Here is a 23,132-nt window from a genome sequence, read left to right as displayed (position 1 = left end):
GAACGAAAGTTAACAAATAGCCTTACTTGCATGCAAGAACTAAACAAAGTTGTGGCTGTTCAGAACTTCTAGAAAATGATTTCTAATGGACAATAATCCGGAGTCTGGAGAGGGGTGTTATGTTTTTCTGCCTGTAAATGACACTAACAGGACTCGAGCGTACTCAACACCAACTACAGCTTTTAGGATTTGGTTCTCCATTTTAATAATCTGATACAAACATATTCTGTAAAAGCATTAGTACCGCGTTGACAAAATATCATCTCTGACACTAATAGCAAAAATCTCTTATCCTTTGGTAGGAAAAACCCTCTTAATAGTGGAATTTATTTTAAATAATTCATTTTATATTGTACATTTCAAATTGATGCATGCCTTTAAGCGTGGCATTTGTTTAATTCAGAAAGGAAAGTGCAACAGTAAGCATTTTTCTGTAAATATGACCAATATGTTCTTACCTCTGGTAAGACTACAAATGCTCCTGTCATTATGGTAAGTACAATATTGATTCCAAATAGCCATCTCAAGAAGATGAAGTAAGAGGCGACTCCAGACCCAAAATGACCTTAAACCACAGAAAATAGTTACCTGAGCTACACAGTCTATAAAAGCTCATATCATTTATTCATGAAGTATTATTTGAATAATAAAACAAAAGGAAAACCTTTCCTATTCACGCAGGGCTTACAGCGAAGTAGAGAAAACGTTAACACGTCATTGAGGAAAATATAATTCCAACGCAAGCTCTGTTGGGGAAGTCTCATGATTACCAGCAGCATTTACGCAAGAAGCTGCTTTGCTGGGTGACGTCCATTTTCCTTCGCCACTGAAGCACAGAGGTATGACCTGCCTGCTGATGTCATGTTAAGGGCTGCTTTAATTCTATTCAAAGGCTCAAGGGCTGGTGACGCAGGTTACAACCACGCTTAACCCTGGGCAGATCTGGGGATGTTGGCCCGAGGATGCTGCCCCATGGACTGTGATAAACTATAACCACATCTTGCTGCATTTGCAGAACCACAATGGGACAAATTTGACTTTTTAAAAGTTACCCCCCACTACGACCATAAATGAGAACTGTGGAACTGTGCAGTGTCGAAGGCACCAGGAAAAGAAGAAAAAGCAAGGTTTTAAATGAAAACGTCACCGCTGAAAGTTTGCATTTAACTCCTTCTCCCAAATATTATTTATTTAATTCAGTGAATTCAAAAATAAACCCTAAGACCCAGCATTTTAGCAAGTGCTTTACTGTTCAATACCATTAAGTCTTTATACTTACTCTCGATTTTCTTTATTCTCATTTCCCAAGGAATAAAGATTACCAAAAAATTATACGCAAGTCGAATAAACTTCCTCCAAAGCTGAGAAAAAAGCAGAGAAATGAGAAATGTGACACTTCTGCATGTAAAAAAATAAAAATAGAAATGCAGAGTATTTTGCTCACGTCTCTTTCATCTTGTATCACAAGAAATATTACAAGCATTAATTACTAAGATCTTAGAGCATGCCTGTGGGTAAGGTGGGTGAAGCAAACCATGGCGGGTTTTAGAAACGCACAAAACGTGGGGGGCACCGGAGTCCTTGACTCTGTTTACCAGCCGAATGCCAACAAAGATGAGACAGAGCGCTCTTTATACACCTAGTATAGGTGCAGGCAGGAGCCACCGATCTACACCTTTTACACACAAGGACCATGAGGACCCAACGGGCACCGTTCCCTGTCGCCTTCTCCACGGTCGGGGGCTGCGGAGGGGAGGAACCGCGGACAGCGGCTCCGGGCAGCAGAAGTCATCCCAGTTGGGTATTGCTGGATGCCTAGCCTCTGTGTAATTTATGAGGGAATCCCGCTGCACTGCACATAATAAATTTGATTTCTAGGATAAACAAACGAACAGACAACTAACTTCAAATTTAAGAGAAGCATAATGCCAGTTTTTCTTAGAGGAAAAATAAGCTTTCATACTCAACAGCAGCAAATTCAACTACTAGATTCTCAGCTCTGTGTATTACAGCTGACACCTGCAGAAAACCTGTGGTTCTATTCTCTAGAGCCTTTTTTTCTTTTTGCACGGTCAGAGGAAAGCATCTTCCTGCACTCAGTGGGGTGTGCGTACGCACGTGGGAGGAGAAACAACATCTGCATGTGCAAAATTGAGGGCAGTTTTTGAATTGCTGAATTGGAGCTATAACTTTACAGTGTCAACAGAAGAATAATATTTGTATATCATGCATTATAAAGTATTTTTAGTACAGCTAGATGTTAAAAAACCTCTATATTTTAGTCAGCAGCAGTGTCAATATTATATCATGTAATCTAATCTCCTAAAACCAAAGAGAAGTAAATAACATTTTACTTACTGAATATATCATCAATCTCTTTGGCCGAAGTTAATTAATTTTTATGGTGGTATGGGTATTTTATTGCATGAGCGGGAAGTATTTTAATTAAACAAAGAGACTGTAGATGCTGTGAATTGCATGGGAAGCTACCTTCATTTGAAAGCAGGGTTCACAAGGCTGAGAAAGGAATGAAGCAGCTTGTGCCAGTTGTACTGCAGACTTATAAAGTATACAAAGCTGTCCATGTGGGAATAGCATTTGTTAAAATTATAATTAGATAGCTATCACCTCTTTTCCTGCCTACTGCCTACCTGAACAGGTAATTTATACTCTTAGAATCCAGAGTATGGGCATCTGGCATTAATTGCAAATGTAAAAAAATACAATGAAAATATAAAATAATTGAACCGAAAAGCAAAAATGCTTTCAGTGTCAAAACAGTAAAAGGTATTTTAACTTCAATTTTCATAATAGCATGACTGGATTGTCCAATTATGAACAGTTTGTATTTTGCCAATTTTAAAAACTTATTAAAAAACTTATACACTCACAGCTGCATTTTGTTCTTAGCACATGTTCAACCATTGAGTTTTTATTTTGATGATGTAGCGCTCGTTTTGCCGTGCTACAATTTTTGTCTCCTCGGTCACCGTGCTATTTTCTGAGAAAACACGTGAAAATGAAGCCCTTCCAGTTAGAAGAAAATGCAGCTCTTTCTGTTGCATTTGCTGCATTTAGCCCTGATGTAAAGGCTATATTCCCTAATTTGTGCTAGGAAAAAAGAATGCAGTTCCCCTACAGATAATGAGTGGGGCTAATTAACTGCTGAATTATATCTGGGTGCTGAATATTTTCAAGCAAATATACACAATAGAGGCAATTAGATTAGATACGAACTTTTAATCATTGTGAACTCTAATATGAAAGCCTTAATTTTGTTATAGGAAGGGGAATATGAACAAGTAATGAGCCCAATCTCTGATTTGCTGACACGTATTGCAGACCCTTAGCATTTACTTCTCTTTCTAGGTAACATCCTAGTTCTGCTCAAGTCAAAGGCAAAAACCACTATTTATTTTAACGGCATCCTACTTCCACTGCACTTGCCACACACGCAAAGGCAGAACAAGGCAAAATTACTCTCTCCTACCTTGGAAAGTAGAACTTTTAACCTTTGCTGTGGGCCAACATAACAGAACAACAGGTACATATGCAGCCTTTCCCTCGTTCATGTGAATAAAATACACGGTGTTCCATTTTACTGTTACAGCCCTGCCTTTTTGAAGGAAGGTAAGTTACTCATTAAAAGGCTACTCATTACGATGACAAAAATATTCTTGACTGCTTAGATGACTAAAGATATCTTCTCTGTCAGTTGCATATTAGGGACAATTTCCTACATGTTATTAATTTCCAGCAACTAGGGCCAGGGTCTATTTTCAGCGGTGTAAAAAGAATTTGAATCTCATCTTGGAAAATCTATGAGTATTAGGCAAGCAAAAACCTTCATTTAACAGTGTATTTACCATAAGCTATTGTAGGATTGTCTTCCAAACTAAAAGCTAGACACATTTTTCATACTAAACTATTGAACTGTGGCCCCAGAGCCTGGTGAAATAGCTCTTCAGAGAATACTGACATCGTGTTGTTGGTATCCCATTCCCATCACCCCCTCTAGCAGGCAGCAATATTTGTAGATTTTTTGAGAAGGAAGCTTATACTGCGTTAATAGAAGGACATCCATCCCTCAACACATCAAATTAGTCTGCAAAAATGTAATTACTAAATTCACAATAGAAAAAAAGAGAAGCTTTTAGCTGCTTTTTCCTCCCTCTGCAGAGTTCCTGAGTTGGAGATCAGGACTGCATAGCAAACATACGCTTCTGTAAATGAAAACTGCAGGCGACTATTGGTATAGAAAAGAGCTCTAATTTAAGAAAAAGCAGCCGTACCTCTGCACCAGCAGCTTGGTAACCCCTTGTTCTTGTGAGCCTCCCCTCATACTTCAGCACGATCTCCTTCGCCTGCCTGCACAAGAAGGTGGAAGTTTATTTTACATTGACCCCGTTACTCGGAGGCCCTTATTCTGCACAAGCACCAACTAGCAAAGTTGTCAAATGCTCCGAAACACCACTGTGGACTGTCTCACCATAAAATCCTTAACCAGGCAAAGCTTTTTTCTTTTCCTACGGAGGTTTTTACTGACACTTTAAAACCACTGAGAATTTTGTCTGAGTAAACTCAGCATTCAGAAGTTTGACTGCAGGGAGAGTTTTCTAGTCCTCTAATTTTTCCCTCTATCCTTTTGATTCAAAGTCTCTCTTTTAAAATGGTACAACCTAAATGAGTACAGTAAAAAGATCCCCATTACAGTCTGGTTAGTCTCACGTGGATACTAACACCTCTTCTACAAATATGGTGTAGCGCTCTTGTCAGATGTGAAGAGGTGCGTGTTCATCTGGTCATACGCAGTCTTTGACCTTAGCAGAAGGTGGATGGGGACCACCCAAATCTCATCAACATCATCTTCCTTCATGAGCAGGAAGGCAGCAAGTCTCTCTGCCTAAGAGAGAAAAATCTCTCTTTGCTTCCAAGATTACACAAGGGCTCTACTGCTGGTAGGGATTCCTCACAACTAAAATGCCATCCTAGCATCACACAGGGTTTTAAGAGAAAGATGCCAGATGAAAAGGAAAAATAAAGCAACCCCAAACAGATCACGCTGTGAAAGACCTGACGCAATTTAGACAGGTAGCCCAAAGAGTTAGGCACCACCCTTTCATCGTAAAGTTGGAATTATTAATATAATAATTGCAATCTTAAGCTGAGACATGTTATTACTACACTGCACGTACCTTTTAAACCTACAAGTGTCCAGTATTTACTGCCATTTACAATATAGTACATGAAGATTATGACCAGCTTCTGTTCTCATACCATGCAATTGTCACATGCAATTACCTTGAAAATAGCAGATGGCTTTTCCTTTTTGGGAATTTAGCTTAAAAACCTATTACTGAGCATTACCAACAGCCTTTCCTTAGACCACTGAACAGCTGGTACACCGTTTTAATAGTTAATAGCCAAAGCGTGATTTCTTGCTCTCTCTTCTGGACAGTGACTGTCTAAAGGGAGCCACAGGCATGCACAGGAGAGAACTTCACCTGCAGACTTTCCACCCTGAGGCTGCTGCCTTCAGCCAGCTCTCAGATCTTGTCAGAGCATCCTCACGGCACGCTTTCCTAGCAGCTCTTAATCATTTCTGTGCTCGATCCCTTCCAGCTTACACTGAAAAACTTCTGAGGCTGAAAGCACTGTCACAGCCAGCGAGCGTGAAAGCTTCCATGCAAACACCTTTACCTGAGCGCCCTCAGCTTCTGCCTCATCGGCCACGGCCGGCAGCGGATGTTGGACATAATCTCCTTCTGGTACTGGATGTTCTGAAAGATCTGCTCTGGGTCATGGCTCTCAGCCTTTTCTTCAGCAATATCATCGTCCGAGTTGCTGGCAGCCCAGCACACACCCCACGAGAGGAAAACAAGACAAATTATTCCCGTTCAGATCCCCAGCAAACTGTTGATTTGCACAGGATCCAACCTATTAGAGCGACATCCCTGCTCCCCACCACGCATCCCACTTTCCTCTCCGAGCATTTCCAACCATACAGCTCACACATCATGCCAGCAAGACAGTCTATCTATTTTTCTGGAACAAAGTGCTGCCTAAACATTTCCAGCAAGAGCACTTAACATTCATTTATTCACCACGTGGTGCTGGCCTTTTATTTTGATTGTAATAATGATAAAATATTTTCTTGTTAGAATGGGGGGAACAGATGCTTAGAACACGGTCGCCCTTTGTTCCCTTCAGAGGGGGATGGGAGCATGGGACCCCGCACACCAGGAATTACTCATCCCTGTAAAAAGATTCGTGTGCTTTGATGCAGATTTCTGTGGATGATTATTAAATCATCTTTTCTGATGCTGTCACTACATTTGCTAAGCTACAACTCTCTCAGTTCTCTGTTTGAAACAGGGTATTGTATATGAAACAGTGGTAGTATTCATTCTTGCAGAAGCTTAGGTCTAAAAACCTGTGGCAACTGTTTCACCCTGAACGAAATGATGAGATCTGAACCATGCAACAACCACCAGCTAGGAAGTTTTCTAATTGTATGAATTCTAATTTCTATGTACTTGTTAGGAACGTTCCCTGCAATTTTGCTGAAAAAGCAACACCTTTTAATCACTTAGAAATAAATCATAACCTCAGCCGTGCCTTGTAGGAACATTCAAAAGACATACTTCATCAGACCACTGATCCATCGGTCCACAGTCCTGTCCCCTCGGTCACAGGGGACGTTCAAGGGAAATGTATAAATACACGGGAAAGGTACAGAGAGATTTCTTACCCTGCTATACCCTGAACTCATTGGAGTGACACTGTTTTACGGACAGTGTTTACGTTGCAATATGAAAAATGACTTTTGTGAAAATAAAAAACCAGAGAGGTTTGAAATACATCTAAATATAGAGAGAAGAGTGATTTTTTCCTCACGCTCCTTTCCGTGTTGCCACGCTCTGTCTAAATGGAAGTAAAAAGACAAGATCCCACTTTCGTGCTAGATAAGGCAGATTTGCACTTCAGGAGAAAGGAGGGTCTCTTACCTGTGGGGCGGCTCCTGGTAGGTGTAGATGCCAGTGTGTCGCTTCACCGTTCGATACTTTTTGCAGGACTTGGCAGGTTTTGCTGCAGCAGAGCCCGTTGCTGCTGCCATGGTGGCAGCTGCCGCCCGCACCAGGTGAAACCCTGCCGCGCTAGAAGGAAGCCTTTAGCTCCCCGGTCAGCTGTCTCATAAGCAGCCAAATGTTATTAAGTAGAGAGCAGCGAGGGACTGTGAGCCCTGCCGAGCAGAGGATTGCTGCCCGCGCCTGGTGCTCCAGCAGTGGCGAGGACCTGCTGCTTGGCAGTGCCTGCATGCCTTAAAGCGGCAGCGCACAGCAGCCCCTGCCAGGGTGCTTTTAAGCGAGGTGCCCAGAAGCAAGGTAGGGAGCAGAGTCCAAGGGTGAGCCCGCTGCGGTCCTTAATTCAGAGCCAAGTTTCCCTTGTCATGGACGAGGTATTCCTTCAAAGCGCCATCCCACCGCGCTACGCTGGCCCGCTCTGGGTGATGTTTCCAATGAACGCACCGGACATACTGCTGACATCTTTGCTTCACGTGCTTGAGAGAACGTTATTGCTCGAGTAAAGCAAGGCAGTTTGCATTTTGGCCTTGACTAACAGCGAAAAATGTGACGTCATTCTCCCGCAGGACTTCCAGATCCTCTCCCGGAGGACAGCCCTGACAGAATGTGTGGTTGCCGCTTTCCTGGGCCCCGGCCCCAACCTCTCCGCGTGACCTCCATTCGTTATACCTAAATTTATGGCTTTTCTCTTGGAGGTAAACAAAATACCTGCTATTCAGACGAGTACAGATTACCACGTAATTCACTTTTTCTTGACAGTTGTAATATCTTAATTATGCTCAATTCCATTAATTACTGTATTATCTTTAACATGTACAATAAGCATTGACTATATTATTGATAATAATAATAATGGTTATTCCTAGAGCTAAAACACTGGAAAACATTACCATCTGACGCTCATTTCCCATTTCTTCAGCTCTACTAATTAACTAATTTTATTGCAAAATTAATTTTATAGATTCTAAAAGTATATTTACCGCAGAGAATCACTTTAAAAGACAACAAATGGACTGGTGCTGTGAGCTTGAGGACCCTGTATTAAATAACTATTCTCTCTCTCACTTTCTGTATGTCCCGGGACAAATTCTTGCACTTTTATGCATCATTTTCCATCCTTAAATAAGGATAGCATTTCTGCATTTCACAGGAATGATGCACTCAGTGCCTATCATATGATGCTTACATATTATTCCACCATTAAGTAGCATCATATGGGCATGAACTGCCTAATTCACTCAACGTATTCATGGTAAAACTGATAGCAAAACAGCAGTTTTCAGTTTCAAATGTCTCAACCAAAATACAGTAGCAATAGCTTTGACTCAGTTTACATCTACTCAAAACGTAATCCATCCATTTAATCCAGGATTAACTACCGGGCAGCTGACACACTGTACTTGCCAGCAGTCGTATTTTCATGGTGGAGAGTCCCCTGACACCGTTCCTAAGGTCAGCTCCAACACCACCTCTCCGTCAGCATCTCCGTGATACTGGTGGTGGGTTGTCGGCACAGCGCAGACGGCTCCAAGCTTTGCTGGGACCAGGACAGCTGAAGAACTTGACACACGGTCAAGTGAATTTCCAGTGCCTTTCTCCATCATAGAAGTTGCGGGTGTTCTGGGTCACATTATTAAAGCAGAGCAAAACAGACCAAGAAAACTTGATATGAATAGTTTCTCTGGCCATAATTTGACGCTCAGAATGTGGGAGAGAAGGGAAGAGTTTACAGAGAGTTTTCACTTGTTCCTAACTTGGTGTTTTCCCTCCTTAATAGCTCTGTGCACAATGCGGCAAGGGTTTCAGTTACATAAATCAATGGTCTGTTGTAGTTAACTTTTATTTGCAGCCTCTGACAAGAAAGAACATTAAGTTCTCTCTGCTGAATTTCCTGTAGAGAACAGCATAGGCTGCTTTTTCCCTCAGCTCTGAGTTAATCTAAAATATTGCCACTTGCTGAGAAATTTTACTTTTCCATGACCATGGTTCTGTCCGTTGTACTAGACTTACTTTGTTAAATAACTAAAGGGCTAAGTAGTCACAAGCCTCATTATTTATACTCTGAGAGTTACTTGCATGGTTTTGCGGTTTTGAAAGAGTAAGTCCATTTGGTGTAATTCACTCCACACTTTTTAGATGACAAGGAAGGACCAGTTTAGATAAAGACAACTCTGCATTTCCCAAATGTAGTCAACAGTAAAGCCCAGAGCCCCAGGTGCATCTTGTTTGAAGCTTCCCCAGAAATCTGGGAGTTCCATTCGCACGAGGCAGAAGAGCACCAAAATGGTAAAGAAACGCCCCTAATGCCCCTAATTCAGAGTTCAGTAAAACCAGGCAGCTGTATTCTGCACCACCCCTTTCACTCCCCCTTTTGTCACATATGCATGACTTCTAAACCTAGTAAAAACCATCGGTGGAAACACCACTTGGCCATGTTCTACTTACTACACGGGTTTTTCCGTGAACTGAACTCGCTAGTCCCAACTCCATTCCGCGCATCTCTTGTACACATCTCCTTTAGCCACAACAGAGACTAAAGGGTGTGGGCTGTACTTTCCAGCTTCCCAAGAAGGATGGACCATAATACTTTTACTTTTTCTGTGCCGCGTTTTATTATTTTTCATGGTGAAGTCTGTAAAATAGAGGCTGTTAGAGCTTTGACGTATCAAACTATCTGTACCATACTTAAATCCACCAGCCTTGGAATGGCTTTCCTGTTTGCCTTCTAGATCACAGGACAGAAAAAGCATCCTACTATCCTCTCTGTGTGTCAGACCATTCATCAAGTGAAAGCAAACACCTAAAAGGAACGGGTGTCAGCCCAGAAACACGTCTCCACTAAAAGGCTTATCACCTCTTTCCAGCTGGAAAAAACAAACAGAGGAACTATTCTGAGTGCCAGAAACGCCCCTTAAAGCTTTGATGCTCAGAGTGTACCGCAAACATGCCCACATCACCACGTTTTTTGACCTGCTGCAAGATATGCTTTCCATTTTATAATTTAAAAGCAATAATATGTCAGTTCAAATATATTTCCTTGGTTGTAGTTATTCCTTTGCATCTAGGCCACTGGCAACGGCATTGGGGGCCAGATTCTGCTGCCTTAGCTCATGAGGATAAGTGCCTCTCTAGTCAGGCCAATCTACTAAAGTCCATTAGCTGCTGCCTGCTTATTCCAGTTACGTGTGGAAACGTTAAAATCACGTTGCAGAGACATCTCACTAAGGAAAATTCCCGTATGCCCAGAAGGTAGGTTTTAACACAGTAACGTCCCGAATCCCTCAGAGAACATAAGCTAGATCTCCAAAAACTACAGGAGAGAAACTCACCTGTTTCTCCCTCTGTGTTAACGTACCTACTTTCCACTTTTCCCCGGGCTTTCGGATGCCCTAGTTTTCGTTTGAAGAGATTAAGACTTAACATCATTGGCAGTTCCCAGAAATTACTACATTTCACAGACAAGCGGCATCCTTTGATATGATGGTGATATAGCACTACCAAAACCACTAAAATGCTAACACTAATGATTTACATAGATTTAATTAACTAGTATATCTTATCAAGTCAACAAGGAAGATTAATTTTGTTTCTGTTTGTTAGAAGAAAGCCTAAAGTCTAAAAAACAAAGGGGCAATTTAAGCCTGACATTTATATAGCTCTAATACTGCCAGTGCTGAAATCACATACGTAATCTGAAGTTACTACCAAACACTAAAAGCACAACGAGCGGCAAGAGGCTCACAAATTCAGAGCCCATCCGACAGGAGGGTGCAAGGTCCTTTTTAAGAGAAAATGGAAAGCAGGCTTTAAGAGCTTATCCCTGAAGTCGGTGGCATCCTCCATCGCCCATGACCCCTGCCACGGTCTCTTTAAAGAACTCAAGCATTAACTCAGTTAATCACAAAGAGGGTTTTGGTTTTGCTTTTCAACTCGGCAAGCAGTTTAGCAGCCAGAACACCCAGCTGCCCATTTCAATATGCTCTATTGAATCCAGAAACCTACAGGGGTTTGTTTTACTCTGAATGAATACTACAGGGGTTATAGATTTGATTTCAATTGCCATTAACTGGATGTAAACCAGGACATTAACCTTTTACTGCAAAACTTACAGTGGCAGCTCTCTGTGCGTAATAGGAAGCCTCACATTTGATCCATAGGATCATTTTGCATTTTCAAACACTTATCCAGGAAAAAGCCAGGTTGGTGAACTCTGCTTACTGAAAATTCAGGCAAACAGTAGGCTATATTCTCCACGCTTGCCCATTCCCATGGACTTTCAGTTTGAGTTTTACCCATCTTTCCAGCACTGCAGTTAAATTCTGGGGCCTTTTCAAAATCTCCCTGCTTGGGAGATCAACACTGCTGATCCCTGTTCCAGGGTGAAAATTCAGAAGGGACTGAGTTTTCCAGTCATCTCTGTAAAAAGAGAATATTATCCCTCCAGATCCTTAAGTACATAAAACAGGTGGGAAAGAAGTATTTGGAAACACTGAAAAAGGAGACTGGTGCATCTTTAAATGAATTGTCAGTAGTGCTAAAAACATTCAACCCCACAGAAAGCAGTGATAGGTAATGCTGCTGTACCGCAGCCCGCTTTGTGTGAAAACACTGAAACTCCTCTTAGTTTGAGGACCTTTACTTTAGAGCTGCAAAATCTCAGATCAAAAGACAACCCAGCTGGGCTTCAAAGACAGACGTTTCATTCTCAAATTACAATCTCGGTTCACCTGTTCAGTCCCCCAGAGATATTATAGGTGTGCAGCTGGACATAAGAGCAGTTATGGGATTTCCAGGATAACAAAGCCAAAGTCATCGTCTTCACTTACTGAGAGTAAAATTGATCTACTGAACTCTGTTAAATCACTGTCTCCCCATAAGATTGTTGGACAGTTTAATTTCATAGTTTCAATTTCAGCACGTTCATAACTCTTGCTGACATTTATCAGACTTGGATCAAGGGGAATACTCCCGTCATGGTTCAATTTTCTTTGTGAATTCACATCCCACATAAAAAAATATTCCATTTAAAAAGCTCCTCCTGTGCAGTTAACTGATCTTACATCACGATGACTATTTTAATTCATTAGATAAGTATCACGACTATTAAAATATACATTTCTGTGACAGTACAATCCATAACAGAATACATCGAATTCAGAAAATTGTCAAGAGCGTTTTAGAGGCTAATGCTAAGACAGTGGCTAAGGACAAACAGAAGGGGAGCAGAGAGAGGCTAAGGACAAACAGAAGGGGAGCAGAGAGGGGCTAAGGACAAACAGAAGGGGAGCAGAGAGGGGCTAAGGACAAACAGAAGGGGAGCAGAGAGGGGCTAAGGACAAACAGAAGGGGAGCAGAGAGGGGCTAAGGACAAACACCCCCCCCCCCCCATCCCCAGCCGATTCAACATGGCTTGCAGCACTGCCCTGGTTTGCATGACACACTGCCCCTGTGATTCGCAGCTCTCTACTTTCAGGTGGCAAGAAAGTAATTAGGCACCGTAAGAAAAATTATGCACCATAAGAAAAATTATTTTTCAAGTATCATAGGATGTAGCTCCTTCTGCTATGAGGGAATCTGTATTTTGTGCGGTTTTGTCTATCCAGCAGTATAACGTGCATCCTACAGACATATTCATTTCACCAGAGACCTTTTTGAAAGCACTGTAACCAAATTATTTTCCAGACTTACGTGAGCCGTTATAAGTCAGACTTACAAGTCAGTGAAAATGAAGAAGATAATTATAGAACATTTTAAAATAAATAGATAAAAGGAGAAATTCCACATTTTAGAAGAAAAGAGGAAAAGTTCAAGAAATTAACAATGGCAGAAAGTAACTGAATAGTCAGGGCTCGGGGTTGGTTTAGCATTTTTGACTGAGATGAAAACCTTGAATTTCACAACTGCTTTTAAGGGTATTTTGGCAACACATTCTTCCATAAGATTGTCTCATTTTGGCCCAGGGTGAGGAAGCCAAGAACTGTCAACATTTGAAACGCAGAAATATTGGGTCTGGTTCAATTCACGTTGATTTTCATTGTCCTCCAAACATTAGAATGTTGTTTCGCACCATTTCTAATATTCATCAAAACCACACCTTCATTCAGAGCTTTGCATCACTTTGAAATGCATGGGATGAAGTTCTCCAGCTAAGGAGAACTGAAACAGAGCAGTCAGCAATTTTTTCAGCCAAGGCAGGGCTCCTGGGCACCAGTAGTCAAGCCTCTAAACTTCCTCCTGATCTCTCAGAGCTCGATTTTGCACTGGTCAAGTTCTTTAGACACTCCTTGTTCTTCCCCAGATCTTCTACCATCCGGGAGGGTTGAGGTGCTACGTGTTTATGCCATGCCTAAGTCCCCACAAAGTTTTATCCCACATGCCTAGCATGGAACAACATGATTGAGCTCCACACACAGAGTTACCACAACCACCTTCATTTAAAGGAATATGAAAAAGATGATAATTTTGTCCAATATCCCAATGTTAACATCACGCACTGAGGAAATACAAGACCTGAATTCTGTCGCTCAAACTGAAGGGATTCAGAAATCATACTTTTCCCCTGCTAGGAGAATGCTTAGGCTGTATCAACTAGTTAGAGGCAAAGAGTAAGAAGAAAGAAGGGTGGGTACACATCACTTTTCTTGTCAAGTCAACATCACTTTGCAAAACTTACTGTGATTCATTGGCCAAATGAGTCATTTAAGAGAAGGGAGACATGATTTCTAGTACCTGGTCATATTTTGTACACAGAATTCAGTGCAGTTTATCGCTGATGGAATTATCCTATTGGAGTCTGCAGCGATCTAGACAGGAACATTTTTTAATTCCTTGATACCATATTTCTGAAATGCCAAAAGCCACTATGTCCAACAGAAGGGAGGAGAAAAATACTAGTGAATGTTGAAACCGCACTGACAAGTGCAATGAAACATATAGTTTGAAATGTACCTAGTGACATAACTCCAGCTGCATCCCACACAACGAAATGATAAATAGCAGCAGGACATCTGAGAGGTCCATGAGTTATATTTATTTGAGAGCAACAAATCTGAAATCCTGTGTTGGGGGAAGACAACACTAGAGCTTTCTACAGTAACGTATGTAGAATCAAATTCCGTACTGAAACTGAGAGGCTAACATTTGCATTCTGATTATTACAAGATGGCTAGTTAAATTCCTAATGTCTTAAAGCTTTGATAAGAAAAAATAAATACAAAGCATTAAGGCTTCATTTTAAAGTCTCTAGTGAATGTTTTGAAAATGTTATTTTAAGGAAGAATGCTCAATCCACATAATATTGGTTAATCATATGAAAAACTAACTCCACTTCTAGCTTTCCCAAGGGAAACACTGGGTGACTGAAAAGGGGGGACAGGGAAATTAACTGCAATAAAAGAACAATGAAATACATTTAGCTGGGTTTCTCTTCAAATAACTTTTAAAATAAAGATTTTTTTCAAGTCACAATTGTACCCTTCGATTACACGGCTCAGAGTCCTGGAAAAGCTAGATTTGGACTTCTCAGGTGGGTCAGCAGAAATATGATGCGTAAAGCTGAGCAAAGGGGATACTATGGAGATGAACCTTGCCAACTACTCTTGCTGGTTCTGAAAATGACAGATTAAAGGGCTGCAGAGGTAGGGTGAGTAGGAAGTAGTGGCTGGATAGAGATGGGGAGGGAGGCAGGTACTAATGTACCTTGCTATAGCTCTGACAGCAGGCAGATTCGGGTTTGGAGAGTTCAGATCATGGCTTTACCCATATCTTTCCATTCTTATTGTACTGTATGCTGCTATAATAAACCGTTTCAGAATTATTTGCTCCTGAAGTAACACTGTTGCTTAATGTAAAGTGTATTAAATACAAGAAACAGTTCCGATTGACTAAGAATTTCTGGAGGGAGGATACTTGGGAAAGTCTTACAAGTCAAAAGGCTGGGAGAGGTGTGGTGCAGCTGGAGCAGACATCCATAAAAATCTATGTTCTAGTTTCCTTGCTTTTTGTAACATCCACTCAACTTTACAGCCTGAAATTGCACCCCAATTTTAAAGGGTCTTTGGCATTGAAACAGTGAGATTATTTCACCCACATTTAATGTCTAATCTCTTCACAAACCAGATGCTCACAAAAGATGGGAGAGGAAGTCCAGATCAGCTTAATTTATTGCATAAGGACTGATACTAATTCTATTACTGCATCACCTAGGAGGCTGTTTAGATACACAACAGCTAACTCACTAGCAAACAACAATGATCTTTTGTCTAAGGAAAACCCCCAAACACAGCTATTCAAAGTATAGTCTGCCAGGAGATGCACTTGCTCCACTTGCTTTCCAGGATATCACATCAACACAGTACTCGGAAAAGCCCAAATGTACCAGGCTGTGGTTACGTGATCACTTGAACTCAGCACCTGTCCATAATACTTCTGACAATCCCCTGCCTCTCCCCACCTCCCAGATCAGTTTTCAGCAGATCAGTTCTTTGTTTCAGCTACCATTCAGCAGCATAATCCTTACTGTGAGCACAAGAGAGATGGTGGGAATGAACCAGGAGGAGGCAGGGCATCGGATGGGCTCATGCCTTTCAATGATAGCATGGACTTATGTCAAAGGTACCATGTAACAACTGCCTGAGAGTTTTTAAGGGCCACGGGATCCCCCTGCAGTAATTAATTCACAGCCTGTACCTCTTACAGGATGTTTCCTTCAAGCTCTGGCTGGTCCCCTCCTCCCTCCCTTGGAAATGTAGCTGCTTCCTCTGTTAAACTTGTCTCCTCGTTTCCTTATTCAGTCCCAAACTCTTTTAGTCTTCCCAAGACCAGACTTGAAAGGCTGCACGAAATCCGTCTCTCTGTTCTCTGGGGGAAGCTGCTCCCTGTAGTTTTCCTACAGGGAATTTGGAGCAAACTTTCTCTTTAGACCTAGGAGGCAAAATAAATCAAATATCGCTTTCAGTGGCCAACGTGCTCACTGGCAGTTGCCTTGTGGCCCATTTCTGTTTCTTAGCACATGAAGCACACGGTAAGAGTGCACTGAAAGACAGCCAAGCCTACACAGAGTTTGCAGTATTAACACAGGATTCAGAAATTCTACCTAGACAAAGTCCACAAACCCTCAGAGTCAACGGTGCATAATGAAGATATACAATATCCTTAGCCTGGAAAACAAGTCCAGCTGATTATCTCTAGACGTAATGTAGACCAGGCTGGTGATGAGAGGAACTGGTAGCGTAATGATTTAGCTACAAGAGTTTTCTAAAGGGGAAAAAAAAAAAATTGCTTTAAGAAACACATTAGTTACAAAAATACATCTAGTACCGTCAAGAAACTGCCAAGGGGAAGACTTTGAAAGCGTAATAAAACAAAAGAGCAAAGCTTTGGAGACTTCAAAACATTATGCCCTGGCACAAAACTATTCTTAATATTCTTCACACAAAGACAGTGTGCTAGTGGCTGAATGTCACAGTAACTCAACACAATAAGATTTGGCATTTCTTCTTACTCTACCCGTAAGACACACCTCAATTTCTAGAAATAATGATGTTAAGATTGATGTTTATTAAAAGCAGCAAAATGTTTTTATTTTATACAGTCTCAAAAGTGCTGTGCTGCCTGACCTCACTATGTGTTGGATGACCTTGAAAGCGCCTGAGTCACGGGCAGTTCGAGCTGCAATCTAAACCATCTTAAATCTTATACGTTGTCATGTTCTCATTATCTGGACTTTGTACTTTCCTACCATGGAAGGATTTTCACAATTATACAGGAAATGAAGCAAAATGTAATTACAGTGTCTAACAGCTCCAAGGCGGATAGATAGCACAAGGCATGGAACACAGTTCAAGAGTCAGCTTTCAATAAATGTCACCTATTAGGAAGAATTTAAATGACACATATATCACTAAGCCACCCTTTTCTAAATTATATCATTATCTCATCACTGGAATAAGGAGTTATAAGGTTACAGCAATTTCAAATAATCAGCTTTCAAGCAGATTTCTCAAAGGGACTTTCATTCTTTGCTTTTACACATCACCATTTGGACTTTAACGTATACTAGAAAATTCTATTATACTGTATTAAATTGAGTTATCCCAATGAAAACATCTCTGGTAAGGTTAACCCAGACATTTAATAATCCATTAGCACCCTCACTTTTTCAGCATAACAAATTTTCCCATAATAGCTTTTTAGTCTCAAAAGAAAAAGACACAGCTATAGAGCTTTTGAGTATTCTGAATTGATGCGATTCAGTTGAACAGAAGGAACGCTACAGTGATTAATAAAATCACATTTTTGCCCCTGACTTCAGTGGATGGTAAGTCAGACCCATAGCCTTTGCATTAAACATTCATAGCCTAGTTTTTAGAAGAGAGCGCAGAACACTCGCATCTTCAAGGGAATATCCTTTCTTAACCCATTTTTGCAGAGTAAGGATCTTGGATTTTTTGCTTGTTTGGATTTGGGGGGCTTTTGTGTGTGCTATCCTCAGTGCAAAAGGATTATAAAAACAATGCAAAAAACGCAAAATATAGTTTACAAACACTAAGGAAATACTAACAAAATTGTAATATATATTTCAAACAGTCCTTTCCTCCAAGGACCTCATGATGCAAACACGTAAGCCTTACTCTGATGCTGAATTAAATGTTATCATCGAGGTTCTGGAGGGGGAGTGTTTGAGCCCTAAAAGTTAGAAGAAAAGCCTCAAATTATATAAGCAGCGTAGAGACTCTCAGATACTGTGGTAATGATCATCTCCTTCCTGCCAGCACACATTAAACATACGCTGGTTTTCGCAAGTCTGTCTATTGTGTTCACTGGTTTCATGGTATTTTTTTATATGCTTAGTAGGTGGAATGTTTTGAGAAAGCCCCATAATAGATAGTATGGGCTTAGCTAAATTAGCTCATCTAAGATTTGATATGTGCTACGAAGATGCATATGGACAGTCTCTAAGGCTCAGCTCATGCAAAGCAGTTTAAGCCTCGATAATAGGATTGTGGATCACAACCTATCGTTAATATTTAGCTTTTCATTAATGTTGCACAACAAAATTAGACTGATCAGCTTCATCTTTTGCTCCCCTTTCTTGTTTTTCCCTGCTTACAGTGTGGTCATGAAGTTCTCTTCTAGTCACAAACTTTAATTTTCACACATTTTTTAAAAAGCATATGTTCTTCTCAAGGTTTTAGGCTATGAGGTTCTTTTCCTAATTTAAAAATGTTTCCAAGGTGAAAACTAAATGCAGAAATTGTATCAGTGGAATTAAATCAATTTTTTGCAGGTTTAATTAAATGAGTGCAATCCCTTTGTATACTCGTAAATCATCTTAGCTGTAGCTAATACCGATTTGTTTAATTGGGTAACTGGTTTAAACGCCTAAAGAATTAAACTGAACCAACTCCAAGTTAGGAAGTTATTTAATTCAGCCTGCGCAATTTGTACGTATAGACAGACCTTTAAATTTGTATTCTATTTCAAAGGACACAAAAGTGAGTGAGAGAACAGAACCACTGAAAGTACTGGCATATGATCTAATGAGTTCTTTCAAGATGAGCACTCGTTTCTAAAGGGGTGCCATATGTACCAATAGGTAAGAAAAGATGATGAAAATAAATAAATTGGAAAAAAAAAAAAGAACACTAGTGAAAATTAGTTCTTATAAAAAGTCTTACTTTTATCAGCGAAAGGATTTTCCTTTGAGGCTTTATTTCTATTATCACACAATAAATCTTCTGCCATCACAAACACAGATGTTCCCTTAAGTCTGCACAAATGCCAAAAGCTCTTTGTCTCAATATCCACTCTGGAAGGACTTCTTCGTTAATGAGGACGGATTAGCAATTTATTAAGTAATGCTCCTGCATCTGCTGCTGGTCCTTAGCCTTTCCCTTCAATGTGATCCAAGTCAAGTGCTATACAAGATGAGCCTGGAGGAAGGCAAAGCATATAACGAGCTTCTTGTAGGCAGAAGTCCAGTGGGGAAACGGGGTGAGGATAGTATACTGCTTTTATTTGTAAAAATGAATGTGTACGTATGACGAATTTGATGCATCTGGGGATGACGAACAGGCTGAGGAGCCCTTCATCTGCATGTGACAGTAGGCTAAGAGTGCAGCCATAACGCTGGAAGTAAACCGGAATTTGCTGGTCTGAATGAAATGCATTGGTAATTAACGTCACCATCAGATGCAGTTTCCAGACCAGGGGGCTGGGGGGGAGCCATTCACACCTCTCATGACACATATGAGCATAAATCACCATAAAGAACGGTATTTCTAGGAGAACTTACAGGACTTAATATCTCCCTCTTTGCTGGAGGATTCTGGCAGAGTCAGGCAGCTCTTTTGACCATTTTTTCCCGCAGCAAGAGCAGAAAGCTCCACCATGTGGCCAAGTTGCTTCCTTGTATATCGCTTGCTATCAGAGTTAACGGGTTCCTTTGGAAAATGTGTTTTATCCTTAATAAAATTTAGATTACCTCTCGGGAAAGCAAACAAAGCATTGAAAAGAAGATGTTTTCAGCTAAACAGGAAAAAAGGTGGATAGTTTATTAGGACGTATTCTGACCTGAATATTTATTTTCAACTCTCACAATTTCATTTGGAAGACTTGAAATGTTTTCCTTGGCCATTTGACTAGCAACTCTGCCACAGTTACAGTTCTTGAACTAGTAATTGGTAGAATTTGGGACTTCAGATGTACGGTCCATTCAAATAGCAACAACCTTGACTCATACTTTTTTTTTTAGTTATTATTATTATCCCTCCTTCTTGTTCTTTTCCGCCAACTGACTTGCAGTACACTTGCGACAAGACACTTCTAGCTAAAAACCAACTCCAGATACAGTTGTGTATATCTGGTTTAGCTGCACAGCATAAGATGGCACTGGGAAGCTGAGATGAACCCAAGAATACTAAAGTCACAGGAAATTGATGTGAAAATCTAGAAACAATTAAATCCCCATTTGAAATCCAGATCAGCATTTACAACTTAAAGACCATTCTTCAGATTCGTTAATAAGAAGTAGCAAGCAATTGATTAGGAACAAAAAAGGAACCTATGTAACATGCAAGATATTTTTATTATCCTTTCTTTCTGAGATATATGGGAATACTAAAGTCACAGGAAATTGATGTGAAAATCTAGAAACAATTAAATCCCCATTTGAAATCCAGATCAGCATTTACAACTTAAAGACCATTCTTCAGATTCGTTAATAAGAAGTAGCAAGCAATTGATTAGGAACAAAAAAGGAACCTATGTAACATGCAAGATATTTTTATTATCCTTTCTTTCTGAGATATATGGACTTTTTCATCTAGGGTTCTTTTTTTTTATCCTTTCTTTCTGAGATATATGGACTGCATCACTTTTTCATCTAGGGTTGTTTTTTTTATTTACTTTTAATATTGGAAACATTAAGAATAGATTTTTTTTTTTTACTTTCTCCTTTTTGATTAAAGTCTTTAGTGAACTTTTTAAGCACTACTTCTTCAGTATAGCATAAATATTCAATGCCACATTAAATGCTTCATATCTGCAGATGACTAGAGAAATGAGCATTGCTGTTATTAACATTTATCAACAGGAAACCTAAAGGAAGGGATATTTAGGCTCCAATTCAAAGCCTACTGAAGCTCTTCAGTAGTTTTTCCAGTGCTTTCTAGGGGCTTTGAAAATGCTCTAGTAGGACTGAGGATTCCAACCATAAAGACCTTGAAAATGTCGTTTCTATAGAATGAGGACTCCACCTTCAATTAATTGGCCATCATGGAGCGGCTGAAAAGGTGGGAATGCAATACAGCTTTCTTCAAAGTCGGATCATCCCCCACCCTCTGACCTAGAGCAAATTCATACACGTACAGAAACAACATCATCTGCTCAAAGGTGAAGCTCTCATAAGAAATTAGATCTTTTTGAGAAAAAAAGAGAAGCACCTGATGCGGATGAGTAATGTCTTTCCTAGAAATGTGACTCCATTGTCTAACTGTCACAGAACAAATTTCTTTCTTCTCATAATGATGAACAATAAGATCAATATACTGTAAGTGCCAGATCATAAAGCAAGCTTGGAGCGCAGACCACATGGTATGTTGTGTTCATAGGAGTTTTTGAAGAAGGTAAATGAAACTTACAGTGGGAACAACAGCGACATTTCAACTTCCAAAGCATCTTCCGAAAACTACTTTCTCAGGCTATTAGTTTAATCCACTGTTTACTTACTATGGAAAGTCTCCTTGAAATAAAATTAAGAGGGTGATGCATCCAATACTGAGTGCTCGGCTCCTCCTGCACACCCAAAGTAGACAAATTCTGTAAAATATGATTTTTTTAAGTACCAGGTCCAGACGTTAAAGCTGTTCTGTTTAAGAACAAGAAACTAATCTGATTTTGTTGTAATCTGATTTGGAATTTGTAACATGACCTAATATGAAGAAACCAGATCAATGAGATTAGGAACCTGCACTTCTCTGAGGAAAAAAGCCAATAGAATAAATCCACAGACATACACAGAGACAAAACAACTGGAATCTGAGATGAATGTAGCTAAACAAGATTCTATCATTTGAGATGACATGCAATAATTTCCTGGAACATTCAACATTAATATGATTTGCTATAGATCAGTTAGGAACCAAGAATACCTGAAAGGGGAAGGTTCAAGTCACTGGATCACAAATCCCCATTTTAGAAGATGAAAATTCTCGTGCACCCATTCCTGATGGCAATATTCTCACTCTGGCCAGTGCAGCACCTAGCAGGAAATTCTGGAATGGAAAGACAAATTGCATAAAAGCAATGGCCTAAAGCATTTGTCTCCTGATTAGGGGAAGTGTCCACAAGATACAATTTTATAGAAGTGGGAAATGCAGCAATGCATCAGCTACCAGACAACAACAGGAAGAATTGGAGGGAAACAGGTTGCATCAGACCTGATGCTGGAGCTCAGTTATTCAGGGTGCTATCACTCGTACCATATCCGAACCAATCAAAGGAATTCCCTTTGTGAGACTGGTATGATAAACAGCATGCTGTCACCTCTAAATGTGCCACAAAGTCCAGATCTAAGAATATCTAAAAGATCAATTAGCAATGAGTTTCACTGATAGTGCATGAGCCATTCATGTTTCAGCAAATAATACGAGCAATGTATGAGATTCTCATGGCAGCCTTCTGCCATGGCCTCCCAAAACGGTGCACAATCTTGGTTTCCAGTTCAGAAATTTACCCATGATAAACCAGGCATATATTTAGAACAAAGGCACGAGCCATCACCAAGAAACCATTTCCACGCTGCCCACCGTATCAAGGAAACAAGGTCCCTAGGAGACAAACCTGAGGACTGCAATCCTCCTATCGGCGAGTGGATGGTTAAACACGGCCAACTCACATGGGGAGGGGATGGTGGTGGTAGGCCAGCTTGCTAGAGATCTTCAGGAAGTTCCCCTAAGGAATTCAGAGAAAAATGATATTGTCTTACGAATATATTTCTACCTGGCTGGGTTAACAGCCTCTGACTACCTTCCTGACCCGAACTGCCGATGAAGCACTAGAAGCAGAAAGGGAAGCTTCAACTGGAATACATAACAGCATATGCTGTGGCAAAAGGCTGACTGCTGGCAGCAGTACAGCAGCAGGACACAGGGATAAGCATCATAAAAAGGCATTGAGAGTCCCGAGAGAAAAATTCATTAACTGAATGGCCTGTACCTCCATCACTTGGATCCTGTCAGGACAAACCTGTTTCTGAAGGAAGCTTGCTTGGTCTCTGCCTTCCTATAAGCTGAATCCACAAAGCCCTCAGGAAAATGAGTGCTGTTTCTAGTGAAGTGAGCATCCTTTGTTTCACTGATTTGCAGAGCAAAGGACTGCCAAGACGACATAGAGGGGAAGACAGTAAAGCAGTTATGAAAAGAAAGGAAATACCGTCCCCAAGTGGAATTTGGCTGGTTGAGTTGGCAGGATGGGAACAGCAAGGGTATAATCAGAGAGAACGGGAAAGCAGAAGGCATCTAAGTTGACGGAAGGAGGAAACAGAAA

At 40.5% G+C, this 23,132-nt stretch overlaps 1 protein-coding gene across 1 annotated transcript in view; it reads right to left on the bottom strand.

Moving 5' to 3' along the window:
* TMC3 (transmembrane channel like 3) overlaps positions 1-23,132 on the bottom strand; it is a 159,608-nt gene that overhangs the window by 15,654 nt on the left and 120,822 nt on the right. Inside the window, exons 6-11 of the mRNA XM_019471323.1 lie at positions 10,415-10,474; positions 9,771-9,889; positions 5,701-5,844; positions 4,293-4,368; positions 1,280-1,361; positions 459-565 (exon numbers count right to left, since the gene is read on the bottom strand). Of these exons, the coding sequence (XP_019326868.1) occupies positions 459-565; positions 1,280-1,361; positions 4,293-4,368; positions 5,701-5,844; positions 9,771-9,889; positions 10,415-10,474 (588 nt within the window). The remainder of the gene's footprint in view (positions 1-458; positions 566-1,279; positions 1,362-4,292; positions 4,369-5,700; positions 5,845-9,770; positions 9,890-10,414; positions 10,475-23,132) is intronic.

The sequence above is a fragment of the Aptenodytes forsteri genome, unplaced genomic scaffold (assembly GCF_000699145.1).
Source record: "Aptenodytes forsteri isolate BGI_AS27 unplaced genomic scaffold, ASM69914v1 Scaffold1, whole genome shotgun sequence".
Lineage (NCBI taxonomy): Eukaryota > Metazoa > Chordata > Aves > Sphenisciformes > Spheniscidae > Aptenodytes > Aptenodytes forsteri.
Note: the sequence above shows the minus strand (reverse complement) of the source record. Positions and strands in the feature narration are given on the sequence as shown.